The 18994-nt window shown below is 50.0% G+C and overlaps 2 protein-coding genes across 3 annotated transcripts; both read left to right on the forward strand.

The window, feature by feature from the left end:
• Positions 1–9658: 9658 nt before the first annotated feature.
• Positions 9659–10291, forward strand: NTF4 (neurotrophin 4). The gene has a single exon (XM_035136224.2). The coding sequence runs from the start codon at positions 9677–9679 to the stop codon at positions 10289–10291; it is 615 nt and encodes a 204-aa protein (XP_034992115.1). The 5' UTR covers positions 9659–9676.
• A 2622-nt stretch (positions 10292–12913) lies between these two features.
• On the forward strand, positions 12914–18267 carry LOC118095898 (brain-derived neurotrophic factor-like). Of its 2 annotated transcripts, none has more exons than XM_035137220.2 (3): positions 12914–13180; positions 13894–14391; positions 16716–18267. In XM_035137220.2, the coding sequence occupies exons 2-3, from the start codon at positions 13916–13918 to the stop codon at positions 16951–16953; spliced, it is 714 nt and encodes a 237-aa protein (XP_034993111.1). In that variant the 5' UTR covers positions 12914–13180; positions 13894–13915; the 3' UTR covers positions 16954–18267. The 2 variants fall into 2 exon arrangements, with proteins under 2 accessions (XP_034993111.1, XP_034993112.1); XM_035137221.2 differs by having other exon boundaries at positions 12917–13180; positions 13894–14326; positions 16716–16855.
• The last annotated feature ends 727 nt before the right edge of the window (positions 18268–18994 follow it).

Raw genomic sequence — 18994 nt, forward strand, 5'->3', positions numbered from 1 at the left:
TACAGAGCTTGGGGCTGCCTTCATGCGGAAGCTGATATGGTGCTGTGTTTGGGTGTTGGCAAAAGAAGGCCGAGGCGCCCCACCAAGGCAGAGGAAATAATGAATGGGACACTGGGACCCCGTCTGCGGGAGCTGCGGGCCAGAACTCTGGGCATCCTGCACAAAGCTGCAGCTTCCTGCTTGCTGTTCGGTGCTCGCGCTGGGAGGCGGCAGGTCGCAGCCTGCCCGGTGCTAAGCTACACATACCTCCTCGGAGCAGGGGCTGGTTCCCCTGCGCTGACTGCCTGCAGCTTCGCACAACAGCAGCACCCACAACCCCCCCCTCTTCCGCGCGGGAGGGGGGAGAGGTCATGGGCACTGGGCACTGTGTGTGGGGAGAACAGATAGATGCTTATGCCAATAGCCCAAGGGCCGGGCTTAACTCTCTTCAGAGTTGTTTGCTTAGCCACTAGGCACCACTCCCCTGCCAGGGAATCCAGGAGCCCAAGCCTCGCCCTGCTCTAAGCCAGAGAACACTGGCTCCCAGAGTCCTTTCCCCAGGCTGCCTGCCCAGCCTAACCCTGCGACGAAACAACACCGTCCTCCCCCACCCCAAGGGGGCTCGATCCCCGATCCCTCTGCCCTGCCCTGTTTGAATTCCAGATTGTTCCTGGAGACCCTTGAGCTTGCAGCCCCTTCTTTTTCTTCCTTCCCCTTTGGTAGGGAAGGCTGGAGTTCTATAATCATAGAATTATAGGGTTGGAAGGGACCCCGAGGGTCATCTAGTCCAACCCCCTGCAATGCAGGAATCTCAGCTAAGGCATCCATGGCAGATGGCCATCCAACCTCTGCTTAAAAACCTCCAAGGGAGGAGGGTCCACAACCTCCTGAGGGAGTCCATTCCACTGTCAGAACAGCTCTTGCCATCAGAAAGGTCTTCCTGATCTTGAGTTGGAATCTCCTTTCTTGTGACTTGAAGCCATGGGTTGAAGTCCTGAGTTCTGGAGCAGCAGAAAACAAGCTTGCTTCATCTTCCACATGGCAGCTCTTCCTCCTTGCTGAGTTTATAGATTGTAGAATTGTTGAGTTGGCAGGGACCCTGAGCTGGATCATCTCGTTCAACCCTCTGTAACGCAGGAATATGGCAGATGTCCCATACAGGGATCGAACCTGCCACCTTGGCATTATCGACACTGTGCTCTAACCAACTGAGCTATCCAGGGTGAGCTCTACCATGGCAACACTAAGGCTGAGGAGGAAGAAGGTGGCAGCTGGTGCCACCCCGTGGACAGGGTGTAAGAAGGCCAGTCAGGTAGACGCTGGCTGAGGTTGTGGGTCATCATTGTCCCATCTGCCCTAATGGACAAACTTCCACTGTAAGGGGCCCTAACTACGTCCCAATTCCTTCCTTGCTCCCCTTAGTCTGCCCATGCCTTTCTCTGGATGTGGGAGTTCAGGAGATGCCAGTGCAGTAAGTGGAAACCCACGTCCCGTGTGAACGTGTGCTCACACGCTTTGTGCCTCACACAGCCTGATCCCCGTAACCCCCTTCCATGCAGTCCCTCCCAGTCCTTCACGTGCAAAGAGATGACTTATTCCACCGGACGCCTCCTAGTCCCTAGCCCTCCCCCCCCCGCTCCACCCCATTCTCCTGAGTTCCCCCCAGGATGAATGGCAGGGGTGAGGAAGGTAAAGGGATATAGATTCAGCTCAGCCCAGATTGGCTGCTGAATGATGGCAGGGGGTGGGGGGAGGAAAGGGAGAGTGCGGGGGGGGGAGTTAGAGCTCCATCAGTGTCAGTTTCAAAGGCGAGAGGGATTAGCTACCCTCCCAACCCCATCCCCCACGTGGCTGTCCTCCCCAGATGTTGCTACATCTGGATCCCATTCCCCTGGCTCCCGGCAGCAGCTGCAGGATTCACAGGCGTCACCTGATGTATCCCAGCTGCCCCTGGGGTGGGATGGGGCAGCAGGGAGCGTTTGAGCTAAAAAGGTGTTTCGTAAGCCTCTATCTCCACCCGGGAAGTGGCTTAAGACAGAATCAGGCCATTGGTCTGGCTGGCTGCAAGGGTTCCAGACAGGGGTTCCCTCAGTCTAAACCACTGAGCCTCTTGGGCTTGCTGATCAGAAGGTCAACGGTTTGAATCCCCGTGACGAGGTGAGCTCCCGTTGCTCTGTCCCACCTCCTGCCAACCTAGCACTTTGAAAGCACACCAGTGCAAGTAGATAAATAGGTACCGCTGCAGCGGGAAGGTAATCAGCGTTTCCATGCGCTCTGGCTTCCGTCATGGTGTTCCTTTGTGAGAAACACTTTAGTCCTGCTGGCCACATGACCCAGAAAACCGTCTGTGGATAAAAGCCAGCTCCCTCGTCCTGAAAGCGAGATGAGCGTTGCAACCCCATAGTCGCCTTTGACTGGACTTAATCGTCCAGGGGTCCTTTACTTTTTTCTCTCGCAGCCTTATGCCGAAGACGCCTGGGATCAAACCTGCAACCTTCTGCATGTGAAGCAGAGGCTCTACCACTGAGCCAGTCTTTGGGTGGAAGTGGATTGCTTGTGGCATGAGCTTAGACTTCAGCGCCAGCTCAGCATCACAGCATTTCACTTCCAGGAGGTGGAAATGAATTTCAGTTCTCTCGCTGCCTCCATTTCTTCCCCTTCTTTTTGCCAGGAGGTGATGGGCCCAGTGGCCATGATCTTAGTTTTTTTCCATGTTGAGCTTCAGACCATATTTTGCGCTCTCCTCTTTCGCCCTCATTAAGAGGTTCTTTAATTCCTCCTCACTTTCTGCCATCAAGGTTGTGTCATCTGCATATCTGAGGTTGTTGATATTTCTTCCGGCAATCTTGGGATTCATCCAGTCCAGCCGTTCGCATGGTGAATTCTACATGTAAGTTAAATAAGCAGGGAGATGATATGGCAACCAGACCTTCTGTTTTGGTGACTGTAACCCTGCTTTAAGGAGCCACTTGGCACCTAGCTTATATATCTGAGTTTCTAGCACTGCTTCTACCGTATGTCATATTGTGGTGCTCCTTTCCATTGTCTGGGAGGGGAATTGTGATCAACAAACGTAACCCAGATAGTTTTGCGATGGTCTGACGATTATCAGCTTGCGGTAACACAGAGGCAGGATATATCCCTCGTGGCACCAGCGTTGTGAGTTGCTCTCCCTGCCGAAGTACAAGAGACCCCCGTCGGTATTGGCAACCTGCCAGCTCTTGACAAAAGACCTGTTTAGACAAGCGTTTCCCCGATCTCCTAACCCGAACCTCCTGTTTTAACTGCTTTAATGGACTGGTTTCCTCACACATTTTAATTGCGGATGTTTATTTTAATGTTTTGGCAGGATCGTTTTATTGTGTCTTTTAATTACGCGTGCTTTTGTAGTTTCCGTAATTGGTTTTATACTTGTAAACTGCTGGGTAGCCACTTTGGCAATTACAAGCGGTATATAAATTAATTAAATCGTCATAAATGAGGGGTATGTTCTGCACGGTCTCTTGGGTGTCTTCCAGCGCCATTGGAACATAAAAGAATGGTTCTTGATGTTATCATGTGGATTAGAGCGGAGGTCGCCAATGCGCTGCATTCCAGATGTTTTGGCCTCAGGCAGCATGGCTAATTATAGAGGATGATTGGCAGCTGTAGTCCAGAACATCTGCATGGCACCATATTGGCTGCTGATGGATTAGGAACAAGAGCTGGGAAGGGCACTTGCATTCTTATGTTCTTTGCAAGCTGGGTGGGATCCAGAGCAGGTGTTATGTAGAGCCATCCTGAGTTCTTGGGGAGGAGAAAGATTGAGTGAGCTTTAGCCATGGGACAGAGATCCAGAACCTTCTGGATTCAGCAAAAAGGCAAGAGATACCGCAAGGTTCTCTGAAAACACAGAACACCTGTTGCACTGTATCCTTACCTCCTAGTAGTTCTCCTGTTCAGTATTCCTGTCAGCCAGCCATACCCTCCCTGAGGTAACTGGGATAACCAGCCTCAGACAACCAACATGCTTAATTCTATTTGATGCTTTGTTGTTGTTGTTGTTTAGTCGTTTAGTCGTGTCCGACTCTTTGTGACCCCATGGACGCCAGGCACTCCTGTCTTGCACTGCCTCCCGCAGTTTGGTCAAACTCATGTTCGTAGCTTCGAGAACACTGCCCAACCATCTTGTCCTCTGTCGTCCCCTTCTCCTAGTGCCCTCAATCTTTCCCAACATCAGGGTCTTTTCCAAGGATTCTTCTCTTCTCATGAGGTGGCCAAAGTATTGGAGCCTCAGCTTCACGATCTGTCCTTCCAGGGAGCACTCAGGGCTGATTTCCTTAAGAATGGATAGGTTTGATCTTCTAGCAGTCCATGGGACTCTCAAGAGTCTCCTCCAGCACCATAATTCAAAAGCATCAATTCTTCGGCAATCAGCCTTCTTGATGGTCCAGCTCTCACTTCCATACATCACTACTGGGAAAACCATAGCTTTAACTATACAGACCTTTGTCGGCAAGGTGATGTCTCTGCTTTTTAAGATGCTGTCTAGGTTTGTCATTGCTTTTCTCCGAAGAAGCAGGCGTCTTTTAATTTCGTGACTGCTGTCACCATCTGCAGTGATCAAGGAGCCCAAGAAAGTAAAATCTCTCACTGCCTCCATTTCTTCCCCTTCTATTTGCCAGGAGGTGATGGGACCAGTGGCCATGATCTTGGGTTTTTTGATGTTGAGCTTCAGACCATATTTTGTGCTCTCCTCTTTCACCCTCATTAAAAGGTTCTTTAATTCCTCCTCACTTTCTGCCATCAAGGTTGTGTCATCTGCATTTCTGAGGTTGTTGATATTTCTTCCGGCAATCTTAATTCTGGCTTGGGATTCATCTAGTCCAGCCTTTCGCATGATGAATTCTGCATATAAGTTAAATAAGCAGGGAGACAATATACAACCTTGTCGTACTCCTTTCCCAATTTTGAACCAATCAGTTGTTCCATATCCAGTTCTAACTGTAGCTTCTTGTCCCACATAGAGATTTCTCAGGAGACAGATGAGGTGATCAGGCACTCCCATTTCTTTAAGAACTTGCCATAGTTTGCTGTGGTCGACACAGTCAAAGGCTTTTGCATAGTCAATAAAGCAGAAGTAGACGTTTTTCTGGAACTCTCTAGCTTTCTCCATAATCCAGCGCATGTTTGCTATTTGGTCTCTGGTCTCTATTTGATGCATGAAGGGGTTAAGACCATAGAGCAGAGCTTTCCAGACTTGTCATGCTGGTGACACACTTTTTAGATATGCATCATTTCATGACACAGTTTTATTAGGAAACCAGAGGTTAAGCTAACCATTTTCCAGCCACGGGAGGAGCACAGGGAGCGTTTGCATGACACACCTACACACTGCAGCCGACGCACTAATGTGTCATGACACACAGTTTGGAAAAGCTCTGCCATACAGTAAGTTGGCCTGCCAGGCTTAACTCGCCTTGATAGGGACTAGATAATCAACGTGTGAGGTCTGAGCTGCTTGCTCCAGCTTAGACCGCATGGCTCTCACAAGCCAATAATTTAGGAGCTTTCATCACTTTGGAACTAAACTAACAGTTCCCAGGATTCTTTGGGGTGGAAGTAAAGTGTGTTAAATGTATGGTGTGCCTCCCTCTTCTTATTTGGCAATCACTTGTAGCCAAATAAGATTGTCTTCCATGAATATGGTCTTAACAGTGTGTCCGTAAGTGATTGTGGAGGCCAAGTCTGGATCTCCACACGTCCTTCCACAGTGGGGACATAGATTTCCGGGCAGGAGTTGATCACGGTGAGGATTTGCCAAACATGCCTTCCTCTTAGCATGTTTCGTCCTGAGTTCATGTTTATGGTGTGTACACAGCCACTGAAACAATGGTAGGTTGGAATATGTCACAGAGGGGATTTTATATAAAGGAGAAGGTACTAAACCCCCTGAGTATTTTTGCAAGGAAACTTGGGACTCCTCAATCTTGTGACCAGGGGTCGGCAAGGTTTACCTCGCCTGAGCCGGTTCACTCCAGCGGAGATCCCTCTGTGGGCCGGACTGCATGTGTGTGTGAGCACACCTGTCCGCGGTTTCCAGCTTTTGCGTCTGCGCAGATGCGATTTCCGGCGCCGCGGAAGCGAGTCCCAGGTTTACAACAGCGCGTGGGGACTCGCCGAGCGGGCGGCTCGGTCAGGGCCAGCACGTCCATTTAGGCGAACTAGGCAGTTGCCTAGGGCGCCAAAATGGAGGGGGCGCTGGCCAGCCTGCCAGGGGGGTGGGAAGGAAGCCTACTCTTGCGAGAGGCAGCGGCGGGATGAGTGCCCCGAAAGGAGTGCTTTCGGGGTGCTGATCCTGTCGGCACCTCTCGCAGGGGCGGGCGGCCACGTCTCCCTTCTCCCCGGCTCACTGTGGGGCGGGGGAAGGGAAAGTGGCCCAGACGGGTCTGGGAGCCCTCCCTCACCGCTCGCTGCCACCTCTCGCAACAGCAGCCTTCCTCCCCCCCTTTTCTCTCTCCCTTCTCTCTCTCTCTCTTATCCACCCCTTCCTTCTCTCTCTCTTCCCTTCCTCCCTCCCTCCCTCTCACTATTTCCCTCTCCCCCCTCCTCCCTCCCCCCTTTCTCTCTCTCTCTCTTTCCCTCTCACCGCCAGGGGGGTGCCAGAAGGTGATCTGCCTAGGGCGCAAAACCCTAGCACAGCCCTGGGCTCGTTTCGGGGGCGGCTCGTGGGCCGGTTAAATGGCCCCAGTGGACCGCTTGTGGCCCATGGGCCTTAGGTTGCCTACCCCGATCTTGTCCATTGAAGAGTTTGTTTTTTGGTCTCCTCTGCCAGATGCTGTGATTGGCACCAAGCCCTCAACTGAATGACACCCCCGAGCACCTTCCTGTCCTCTGAGACGGAGACGAAAGACTTGCTTCCATGAGAAAGGTGCCTTCTCCTTGCTCATTCCGTGGAGAAGCAAAGATGCAGCGTGAGATCTGCAGACGCCCCAAGGAGCCTAGACTTCTCGGCACGTGAGCTGCGAGGAAGCGTCAGTGCCCGTTAAGGGACAGGGCGGCAGAAAGCAGCTCCCGCTCAGGATCCCCTCCTTCCCAGGCTGGCTTACATCAAGGAGCATCGCAGCAGGACGGCAGCCTGGAAGGTCATGATTAAAACCTGGAATCTGCTTGGTTGTGATTGAAGAAAGCATTGAACCCACAGGTAACCGTCCCATCCCCCCCATCTACTCCCATCACCATCTATTGAATTTACCATACTTTTCCATGTATAAGACGAGGTTTTCTTCTTTAAAAGTTATGTCCCAAAACTGGGGTCATCTTATACTCAGATAGCGCATAGGGTGGGACGTCAGCAGCTATTGGGCGTGTTGTGACAAGGGCTGGGGTTGATTGGCTGCCGCTGTGCCAATTGGGCGGCAATTTGCGGCTTTCTGTGTCAGGCAGACGGGTGAGCAATTTTCGGCAATCTCTGAAAAAAAGCTCAATAACTTTATGCCGCCACCCCCTCCCAAAAAAAGCTCAAAAACTATGGCAATCCTCGCCCAAAGAAGCTCAACAACTCTTGCCAATATCCCCTCATTTTCTTAATTTTGAGTCCCCCAAAATAGGGGGCGTGTTATACAAGGTCTTATACAAGGGGGGTGTTATACATGGGAAAGTATGGTATATGTCACTCTCTGCCCAAATAGGCTTCTGGCAGTGCAGTTTCTAACCATGTCTGTCCAGAAGGAAGTCCTGTTGTGGTGCAGCAATAAAACTGCAAGTACATTTGCAAAGCTAAGCAGGGTCTGGTATGGTTTCAAATTGGATGGGGAACTACATGTTGAAATTCCTGCATCGCCGCGGCCCTTGAGGTTCTCATCCAATGAATACAGACATCCTATTCAATAATAATAATAATAATAATAATAATAAAATTCCTTCAGTAGCACCTTAAAGACCAACCAAGTTTTTATTTTGGTTTGCATGCACACGAAAGCTCATACCAAAATAAAAACTTAGTTGGTCTTTAAGGTGCTACTGAAGGAATTTTTTTATTTTGTTTCGACTCAGACCAACACGGCTACCTACCTGTAATAATAATAATAATAATAATAATAATAATAATAATAATAATATGTACACCCTGTCCATATGATTGGATTGCCCCAGCCACTCTGGGTGGCTTCCAACAGATATAAATTCATAATAAAAAAATTAAACATTAAAAAACTTCCCTATACAGGGCTGCCTTCAGATTTCTTTTAAAGGTTGTATAGGTACTTATCTCCTCGGCTCGGGCGTCGCATGACTCCCTACCCTCCAACATTTCCCGGATGAAAATAGGGACATCGTAAGGAAAAGAGGGACATTCCGGTATCAAATCAGAGAAGGAGAACAGCTTCTGTAAATCTGGGTCTGTCCCTGGAAAATAGGGACACTTGGAGCATCTCGCATATACAATGTCTATCCTAGCTTCTAGTTCTGGTTGATATCCATGGTCATTCCTGACCCAACTCCTTGAAGCTCCTTAGCTGGAGATGAATGTGCTCCACTTAGCCTTCTTTGCCCCAAGTTGGCCTTGGCTGCTTTTAATAGGTCGAATCCAGCCTGCCCCGTGGCAGATGCCCACCAGCGTCTGCACTCTGGGCACCTAGTAGCTGCAGTTGCAAATGTCCAGGACATTCTGTTGTTCTGTGGCATTGTGGGTAAAACAACATGGCTGCCGACACGCTTCTGTGGTGGCTGGGCTTGTGCGCTTTTTGTTTTACCCACGGTGCCAAGGAATAGTGGACCTTCTGGGACTTGTAAAATGATCAAAAATGTATTAGGAAATTATCCATAATCAATTGAAAAAAAATGTTTAAAAGTACTTTCCCCGAAAAACCAGAGTCCTTTCTGTTGGGGAGAACTTAGACGGAAATTCCCAGGTGTCAAAAAAGGTTATTTATGTATGCTACTATTGCAGTGTTTTGTTAGTTGAAAAATGGAAAACGAGCAATGTCCCAACCAAAGAAGAATGGCAACTTAAGTTGACAGAATATGCACAACTCACAGTCTTAACATATAGAATAAGTGAACAAGAAGAACATTCGTTTAAAAAAGATTGGAAAACGTTTATTGAATATATGGGAAATAATTGTGCACAGCTGAAAACGCTGGCAGCATTAAGACAAACTGGCAGCATTAAGACAAAGTGTAAACATGTTTTGATGGATGTAATGAGGGAATACTGAATGGTATAGTTTTTTTGGAATATATGCAGAGATTTATGATATGTAAAATGAACCATGGAAAGAGAAGAAGGGAGGTCGTTGATATCTTAAGGATGTAAAATGAGTATTTTAAATGGTAAAACAGAAAATTTACTTTATATATATACAAAATTTACATCCTTAAGGTATCAGCGACTTCCCTTCTCTTTCCATGGTTCATTTTACATACATACCGGTACGTACATGAATAGTGGAACTTCTGGTGTACTGCATTTTGGGAAAACTAAGATGGCAGCTGCACCTGCTGTGGGACCCTCAGGCAAGCCCCTCCTCAACCCTGGAGTTGGCCCTGGCTAACCCCCCCCCCCCGCCACTGAGGCCCTGAGGTAAATGAAGTGACAGTGCAAGGAAGTGATGGGGTGGAATGACGGGGATCCACTGATCTGTTACGTTTTCCGTGCAGCTTTTCTGGAGACTCATTTCTCTCCCTGTCTTCCCAGGTCCCCGCCGCGCAGAGAGTGATGCTTGTTCTGTTCCATGCCATGGTCACGCCACTGCTCTGCGTCATCCGTGCTGCCCCCCTTCCCAGCGCCAGTACCCAGTCCAACGCCACTGATGTCCTCTGGGCCGAGACCCCCCTGAGGGACTGGGACCTCTTCTCTCCGCGCGTCACTCTTTCCAACAGCGAACCCGCAGAGCCGCCCTTGCTTTTCCTCACGGAGGACTCCAGCACCCAGCCGGCGCAGGCCGCAAACCGGACTCTCAAGTCCAAGCGGTCGTTGGACGGATCCCTCCGCCGGGGAGAAATGTCGGTGTGTGACAGCGTCAACGTCTGGGTGACGAACAAGCGGACAGCCGTCGACATCCGGGCCAAAACCGTGACGGTGCTTTCCGAGGTCCAGACGCTGACTGGCCCGCTGAAACAATATTTCTTCGAGACCAAGTGCAACCCGGCTGGGGGCACAGCGAGTGGCTGCCGGGGTGTGGACCGCCGCCACTGGATCTCCGAGTGCAAGGCCAAGCAGTCGTACGTGAGGGCCCTCACCATGGATTCTGACAAGATCGTGACCTGGCGCTGGATCCGCATCGACACCGCGTGCGTCTGCACCCTGCTCACTCGTACTGGCCGGACGTAGGGAGTGCCGGGAGGCAGGCGACTGGTAATCGACCTTTGCCACTTTGGCTACTGAAGAGATGGAGATGGAGCAATGGGACCCCTAGGCCCAAGATGGCCGCCCTTTGGCCAAGGGGCATGTGCATGGTTCCCATTGGACAGGAAGAAGGGTGTGTGGTCCTGGCTTGATTGGCAGGCCCCAGGGTGCCTTGTCCGGCTCTCCTTGCACCCCCTTGAAGTCGGGGTTCCCTGTCAACAAGGCGCATCGTCGCAAACGTGTCCATTTGCTGGACGGGAGACACATTGCTGCTGCACTTCTACACAGAGGCGGAGAAGTGAACTTTAAGCACTATTGAGATGCAGCCAGGCAGATTTTGTGGACTCGAAGGGCCATGAAGTGGTCCCTAGTGGTCAAAACTTCATATCTACCACATATGACAGGGCACTGGGTGCTGCTTTAGAGTCACTCAAACCTGCCTTTGACTGCCTCTCACACACACCCCAATGCTCCCATTGCACCCTTGCGGTGCACAGCGGACTCCGGAGTCCTTCCCTCGGCGCAGTCTGCGAGATCAGGGCTTTTCCGGCTGCCTACCCTCGGGGGAACCTTTTCCATCTCGGCGCATTTGCCAAGGATTCCCTGCGTGTGCGCGGCGGGTGGATCCTAGGGAATGTTTCAGGGTGTGTTGTCTGTACACGCGTGGCCACCAACCACGGAGCCTCCTCGATGCAGGCGCTGAATCTGCAGCTTTGCATGCGCCCCACTTTCCCTTTCAGCTGCCGATTGGCATCGGAGATCCATTGAATCTGAAGTTGCATCACGACTGATATATTAATCGAGGAGCCTGGGATAAGTGTCTGAGGGATCCCTAGAGTTCTTTTGGAACATACTTTCTGGAGAAGGGGGGGGGGAATTGCTAGGTGTAAGTTTCCCTCTGGAATCCCCCTTCCCTCGTTCTCTTTCCTCTCTTCATATTTATTACCTCCCTTCCCTCCAGCTACAGTCTTTGTATGACCTGATCCTGTTGTCTTAATTATTAACTTATTTGCGTTCATTACTCGCGGGGGGGGGGTGATTTCTAGGAAAGTGTGTGTGGAGGTGGGTGGGGAGGATTAAAAAACAAAAAGACATGTCTGCCTGCTGCTTGGATTTCCTGTGTCCTGAATGTCTTCCTTTTGGCTGGGGGGGGGGCAGGCGTCGGGGGGGGGAGAGGAGCGTGTGGAAAGCAAGACTCATGGAAAAGAAATGTGGGTGGCGGACAGCTCCCCCCGACAGCCCAAGCCTTCCTAGCACCTCTCTCAGGCTGCGTATGCAGCATACATCTGAAGCAGGCATAGGCAACCTTGGCTCTCCGGAATGTTTTGGAACTATAACTCCCATGACCCCTGACCCTGTTAGCTAGGGATCATGGGAGTTGTAGTTCCAAAACATCTGGAGAGCCAAGCTTGCCTATGCCTGATCTAAAGGCACCTTTTGCAAAGCCCCCAAAGAATCCTGGGAACTGTAGTTCGCACCATGCAGAGCTACAATTCCCAGCACTCTTAACCAAGTACAGTTCCTGGTATTCTCTTTTTCCCTTTCAAATAATATTTATTGATTTTCTAACATTCCAAATTACAAAAATTCACAAAAAGAAGGAAAAAAACGTAAAGAAAAAACCCAGGAATAAAAACATGACAGGGGAAAAAAACATATCAAATCTAACATTTTAATTAACATTGTAGACTTCCTCGATTCCCCTCACACCGGGTCCATTTTTAACTCCAAATTAAGCAATTTTCATATTTTTTTTTTAAATTTTAAATCATTCTAACACATTTCTTTTTGGGTGGGGAGCCTTTAAAAATATGGTGTATTATCTTCGAAAGCTGTGTTTCGCACATCCACACTATAGTCCTCACCTGCTGCGGCCTTGGACTTTGGAAGGGGAAAGTGTCCTTTGGCCCTCAGCGCCACCTGATGGCTTGATGTGGAGTTGCAAGGTCTTATGTAGAGGTGGATTGCCTTTGGGCAATGGTCCCCAACTGTTTTAGACCTGTGGGCACATCAGTAAACCAGAGAAACCACTGTGGGCACCACACGCATGCCTGCAGTACCTGCCAGCCTCCCCAGCTGTAATCTCCATGAAATGCCCGAGCTGTCATTCAACAGAGGCAAGTGCCTCCATTATAGCCCAGCTGCCATGCCATAAACCCCTATACCAGGCATCCCCAAACTTCGGCCCTCCAGATGTTTTGGACTACAATTCCCATCTTCCCCGACCACTGGTCCTGTTAGCTAGGGATCATGGGAGTTGTAGGCCAAAACATCTGGAGGGCCGCAGTTTGGGGGTGCCTGCCCTATACAGTCGTACCTTAGAAGTCGAACAGAGACCGTAGGACTTCCAAAACATTCAGAAACCAAAGCACGGCTTCTGATTGGCTGCAGGAAGCTCCTGCAGCCAATCGGAAGCCGCGGAAGCCCCCGTCGGATGTTCGGCTTCCAAAAATAGTTTGCAAACCGGAACTGTCACTTCTGAGTTTGCGGCGTTCAGGAACCAAAATGTTCGAGAACTAAGCTGTTTGAAAACCAAGCGATGACTGTACAGTATGCATCTAATACGTTCCGTCAGATTCTAGTTTAGTGGAGCCAAATAACTTCAGGCCCCCTAGCCTTGAGGAATTCTTGAAACTACCCAAATGTTCTCTTTGGAGATGCTATTCAGCCACAGAGGACAAAGTCCTAAAAGACACCATATCTGGGTACTTTGACCTCTTGTTTGCTGTAGCCAAAAGAGAGAGAGCTCTGTTGACTTACGGTGGTTCTGCAACGGCAGCACTGTGAATGTCATCAGAACAGAAAGGGGAGAGAGTGATAGAGCAAGAAAGGGAGAGGAAAGAAGCGTGAACAAGAAGTAGAGAACAGATCCCAGTAAGTAAAGGTTTAAAAAAAATGATTTGCAAAATTCAAAAGAAAATTTCCCCCAGTGCAGGTTGCTGTTGTTAACAATTGGGCCCTGGGTCTGGCAGAAAGGTTGGGAAAATCACTGTTATAACAGGTGGGAGGGATGGATACAGTCTGCACCGTCATTCCCTCTATTTGTGAAATTCAGGAGGATGTAGTGCTGGAGTACAGGATTAGGATCTGGGAGGCTGGGCTTCAAATCCCTGCTCAGCCATAAAATTCCCCAGGTTCCCTCGGGACAGCCGCAATCTTTCAACCTAACCTACCTCAAGGGTTGTTGAGAGCCTAGGAGCCAATTCCTAGGGGGCCAATATATCTTTGTCTCTCTCCCCACCCATAAAATATTTGAGGGGGCTGCTCATCCCCCAAGTTGGCACCTTGGTTAAGATGGGGAGGGAGAGAACCATGTATACATTACCTTGAGCTCTTTGATGGAAAAGTGAGATATAAATGTAATTCGAAATTATTTAAAAAAGAGGTATCAGCAGGTTTAGGGGAGCTCCAAGGTTTGCGAAAGTACGAAAATTATTGGGGGGGCAGGGAAACAAGGAATTTCCATAAATGCATGGGGTGGATGCGGCCTTTGTGGGGAACCATGTGCTGGCAACCTGTGTTGTGGATGGGACCTTTTATTGGCGGACGCATTTTCCCAGGCTTGCCTTTTCCCACTTCCTGCACAGGTTCCCCATCATAGAGGAAGCCATGCTGGTTACTGTGGTCACTGCATGGCTTTGCGTCGTCTCTCATGCCACTCCGCTCCCCAACGCCGCCGATGTCCTCGGCACTCATGCTCCTCCAGTCAGGGATGAGGAGTTCCTGTCTCCCCATGTCGTGCTTTCTAGAACCGAGCCGACCGTCCAACCCTTGTTGGACGCCGCCGAGGTGACGTTGGCCGTGTGTGACAGCACGAGCAATTGGGTGGCAGACAAAGAAACAGCTGTGGACATCCGTGGCAGGAACGTGACGCTGCTCTCTGAACTGCAGACGCCTCGCGGACGGCTGAAGCAGTACTTCTTCGAGACCAAGTGCACACCCAGAAGGGGAATTGCGGGCGGTTGCCGCGGGGTGGATCGAAACTACTGGATCTCTGAGTGCCAGACGACGAAGAGCTATGTGAGGGCCTTCACTATGGATTCCAAGAAGACTGTTGCCTGGCGCTTTGTCAGGATAGACGCAGGGTGTGTCTGCAAAATACGACCGCAGCAGCAGCAGCAGCAAGATGCAGCGGAATATAGCGGGCAGGAGATATCGTAACAGGCTTTGCTGGGGCAGCGGGCGACCCTAGGAGGCCTTAGCCACAGGTCTTTGGGGATAGGGCCCCACATCCCCTGCCCCTTTTGAAACAAATAAACAAATGGGGCCACCCCCACCCCCATCTGTGCCAAGCGGTAGCCAGATTCCAGAGTCATGCTTCCATTGGGAATCGAGACGTGTCATGTTTTAAGAAAAATGGCTTCTTAACACCTATTCAAGCCCGGGTCTCCTTTGGAGAGCATTAGATCTCAAGAGGGGCTTGTTTCCCCAGCAACACAGCGATGGATTCCCAAGGCCTCATGGACCCCATCTCCCTGCCTCCGTCCCAAGCTGCCAAGATGGCCTTCATTCCCGCCCTCACAAAGTTCTACCTATTTCCTCCTCCTTGTTCCCAGAACACCTCTTGCCCCAAGCAACTCCTTCTCACCTATCTGCTCCCCCCCAATTCCAAGCCTAGTTTTTCAAAAGGGCATGTTTTTCCTGTGTGACATCACACCACAGGAGCCAACTCTTAGGGGCCGAGGGGGTCTTTGCCCACTAATAAAATATTTGAGGGGGGGGGGCAAAGTTGACGGACATTGCCATGAAAATAGTGCACATGCACCGTGTCAATTATGTGGGGTGGGGCTTACCTGCCCCCCCCCCCCGGTTTTAATTCAAGTTGGCCCTCACTGGCAGAGAATCTCTTGCACTGGTTCTCATGCTAGGAATATGCATGAGACCCCCTGGGTATAGGGCGGTATATAAATAAATCAATAAAATGCACCCCACCCTTTCAAAATCCATCCCACCCACATGGAACTCCAAAAGTGAAAGTGTGCAATGGCCCTGAGTGCCATTGGATGGCTGAGAGTAAAATGGCAAGTCTTTCTTTTTGGGGGTGTGGGTTGCAGTTGATTGGTGCTCCTGCACATGAGGCTTGGGCGCCAATCAGCAGGCTTGGGGGAGTCCCTCGGCTTGCAGAAGTAGAAAAGCCCTCTAGAGCAAGGGTCAGCAAACTATTTCAGCAGGGGGCCGGTCCACTGTCCCTCAGACATTGTGGGGGGCCAGACTATATTTTGGAAAAAAAATATGAATGAATTCCTAAGCCCCACAAATAACCCAGAGATGCATTTTAAATAAAAGGACACATTCTACTCATGTAAAAACACCAGGCAGGCCCCACAAATAACCCAGAGATGCGTTTTAAATAACAGGACACACTCTATTCATGTAAAAACATGCTGATTCCAGGACTGTCCACGGGCCGGATTTAGAAGGCGATTGGGCCGCATCCGGCCTCTGGGCCTTAGTTTGGGGACCCTGCTCTAGAGTAACATCATAAGGAACCCTGCCTCCAAGTAGCCTGCATGTTCACTGACCATTGTTGTTGTTGTTTAGTCGTGTCCGACTCTTCGTGACCCCATGGACCAGAGCACGCCAGGCACTCCTGTCTTCCACTGTCTCCTGCAGTTTGGTCAGACTCATGTTCGTAGCTTTGAGAACACTGTCCAACCATCTCACCCTCTGTAGTCCCCTTCTCCTTGTGCCCTCCATCTTTCCCAACATCAGGGTCTTTTCCAGGGAGTCTTCTCTTCTCTAGAAGTGGCCAAAGTATTGGAGCCTCAACTTCTGGATCTGTCCTTCCAGTGAGCACTCAGGGCTGATTTCCTTCAGAATGGATAGGTTTGATCTTCTTGCAGTCCATGGGACTCTCAAGAGTCTCCTCCAGCACCATAATTCAAAAGCACTGACCGTACGGACGATTGATTGATTGATCAATCATATTCATATCCCACCCTTTTTCTCCAAGGAGCTCACGGTTTCGTCCCCCCCCTCACTTGATCCCCACAACAACCCTGTGAGGCAGTGACTGGCCCAAGGTCACCCCCGTGAACTTCATGACTGAGTAGGGAGAGCCAGTGCGGTGTAGTGGTTAAGAGCAGTAGACTCGTAATCTGGGGAACTGGGTTCGCGTCTCCGCTCCTCCACATGCCGCTGCTGGGTGACCTTGGGCTAGTCCATAGCTGCCAAGTTTTCCCTTTTCTCGTGAGGAAGCCTATTCAGCATAAGGGAAAATCCCTTTAAAAAAGGGATAACTTGGCAGCTATGGGCTAGTCACACTTCTCTGAAGTCTCTCAGCCTCACTCACCTCACAGAGTGTTTGTTGTAGGGGAGGAAGGGAAAGGAGAATGTTAGCCACTTTGAGACTCCTTAGGGTAGTGATAAAGCGGGATATCAAATCCAAACTCTTCTTCTTGTCTTCTAGGGATATGAACCCTGCGCTCCCAGGTCCTAGTCTGATGCTCCAACTGCTACAGCACACTGGGAAAAGCAGGGAGGAAGGGGAAATGGAATGGAGCGGATGGGATTCTGAAATTCAGCTCTCTACCCTGCAAAGTCCCCACTTCCCACAACATCTTCCACTCGTTAAAAGATATTCCTTTCACTGGCCCCAGCAGCTCAGCAACATCTGGAAGGACCAAGGTTCCCCGCCACACCTGTGATAGCTGGAAAACACACTATTTGAAGAAAGCACCCAACTAGAAAATTGCCAAAGGTTCTCCTTTTTTCTAGGAAGGATTAACTGCAATGCTCTTTATTGCAAGGCTGCCCTTTTAAAAGAGTCCAGAAACTTCAATTAGTACAAAGCGGCAGATTGTTATCCGGCGCTTCAAGATCAAAACTGATTCCATCTGTACTGATTGCCTGTTTGTTTCCGGGCTCCGTTTAGAAGTGCCAGCAATGACCTTTGAAGCCCTAAGAAATGGCTTAGGACCAGGTTACCCCAGAAACCATTTCCTCCCTGTAATGAACGTGTCCTGGCTTTTAAGATCCGTGCAAGAGGCTCTGCTCTCTTAAGCCGTCCATACCTGAGGTGGCTCTCTTGCAGCCCTAGCAGACGCATTGTTTAAACTGTTCTTGCTTCTTTTGTTGCATTAAAGAGCTTTCTCCTATCGAGTTTCTTTGAGCAGGGCTGTCTCTGCCGGCTGCCCCTTGGAAGGCCTACACAAGAGTATCCATAGTGCATGGCGTCCTGCTGACGCATCTCCCCAGGAGCTAACAAAGCTTGGGGAAGGTTGGAAGAGCTGACTCATCTAGGTTTCCACCCACATACCCTCCAACACTTCTCCAGTGAAAATAGGGAAGTCCTCCCTAATGATAATAGTAATAACATTATTATTTATACCCTTCCCATCTGACTGGGTTGCACCATCCACTCTGGGCGGCTTCCAACATGGTTAGAGAAGTTTAAAAATGTTTAATGTTTCATTACCGGTATTTATATATATATACAGTAGTACCTCGGGTTACGAACACGATCCGTTCCGGATCGCGGTTCGTAACCCGAAAAGGTCGCAAACTGAGCGCCATTTCTGCGCATGCACGAGACGTGCGTGCGCCGAAAACACTTCCGGGGTTGTGGAGTTCGTAACCCGAACTGTTCGCAACCCGAGCGGGTCGTAAACCGAGGTACGACTGTATATAATAATAAAACATTAAACATTTTTAAACTTCTCTACACAGGGCTGCCTTCAGGTGTTTTCTAAAGATTGTATAGTTACTTATCTCCTTGGCTTGGGGGGTTATGCATAACTCCACACCCTCCAGCATTTCACTGATGAAAATAGAGACATCCTAAGGAAAGGTGGGACATTCTGGGATCAAATCGGAAACTGGGAAGGCTTCTGTAAATCCAAGACTGTCCCTGGAAAATAGGGACACTTGGAGGGGCTGTCACACCCTCCAACATTTCTCCAGTGAAAATAGGGATGTCTTACTCACAAGGGACCCAGGTGGCGCTGTGGTTAAACCACTGAGCCTAGGGCTTGCTGATCAGAAGGTCGGCGGTTCGAATCCCCGCGACGGGGTGAGCTCCCGTTGCTTGGTCCTAGCTCCTGCCAACCTAGCAGTTCGAAAGCACGTCAAAATGCAAGTAGATAAATAGGAACCGCTACAGCGGGAAGGTAAACGGCGTTTCCATGTGCTGCTCTGGTTTGCCAGAAGCGGCATTGTCATGCTGGCCACATGACCTGGAAGCTGTACGCCGGCTCCCTCGGCCAATAATGCGAGATGAGCGCCGCAACCCCAGAGTCGGTCACGACTGGACCGAATGGTCAGGGGTCCCTTTACCTTTACTCACAACAACAAAAACAACAACAACAACAACGGGCTTGCCGATCATAAGATCAGTAGTTCGAATCCAAGCGATGGGGCAAGCTCCTGTTTCTTTGTCCAAGCTCCTGCCAACCATACCAGCATGAGTAGATAAATAGGTACTGCTGCGGCAGGAAGGTAAACAGCGTTTCCATGCACTCTGGTACTCTTCTCTGTGTCCCGTGTGCCACAAGTGGTTTAATCATGCTGGCCACATGACCTGGAAAATCTGTCTCTGGACAAACACCAGCTCCCTCGGCCTAAAGGTGGAGATGAGCACCGCACCTCATAGTCAAATTTGACTGGACATAACTGTCCAGGGGTCCTTTACCATTACCTTTCAATAATAATATTAACAACAAGAAGAAGAATGTCAATAATAAATAATAA

This window comes from Zootoca vivipara, chromosome 13 (assembly GCF_963506605.1).
Source record: "Zootoca vivipara chromosome 13, rZooViv1.1, whole genome shotgun sequence".
NCBI classification, from domain to species: domain Eukaryota; kingdom Metazoa; phylum Chordata; class Lepidosauria; order Squamata; family Lacertidae; genus Zootoca; species Zootoca vivipara.

Coding starts and splice junctions, on each gene's coding strand:
- NTF4 (XM_035136224.2), top strand. CDS start 9,677: ATGCTTGTTCTGTTCCATGCCATGGTCACGCCACTGCTCTGCGTCATC.
- LOC118095898 (XM_035137220.2), top strand. CDS start 13,916: ATGCTGGTTACTGTGGTCACTGCATGGCTTTGCGTCGTCTCTCATGCC. Junction 14,392..16,715: donor TTTGTCAGGATAGACGCAGG/GTGTGTCTGCAA, acceptor CTTGTCTTCTAG/GGATATGAACCCTGCGCTCC.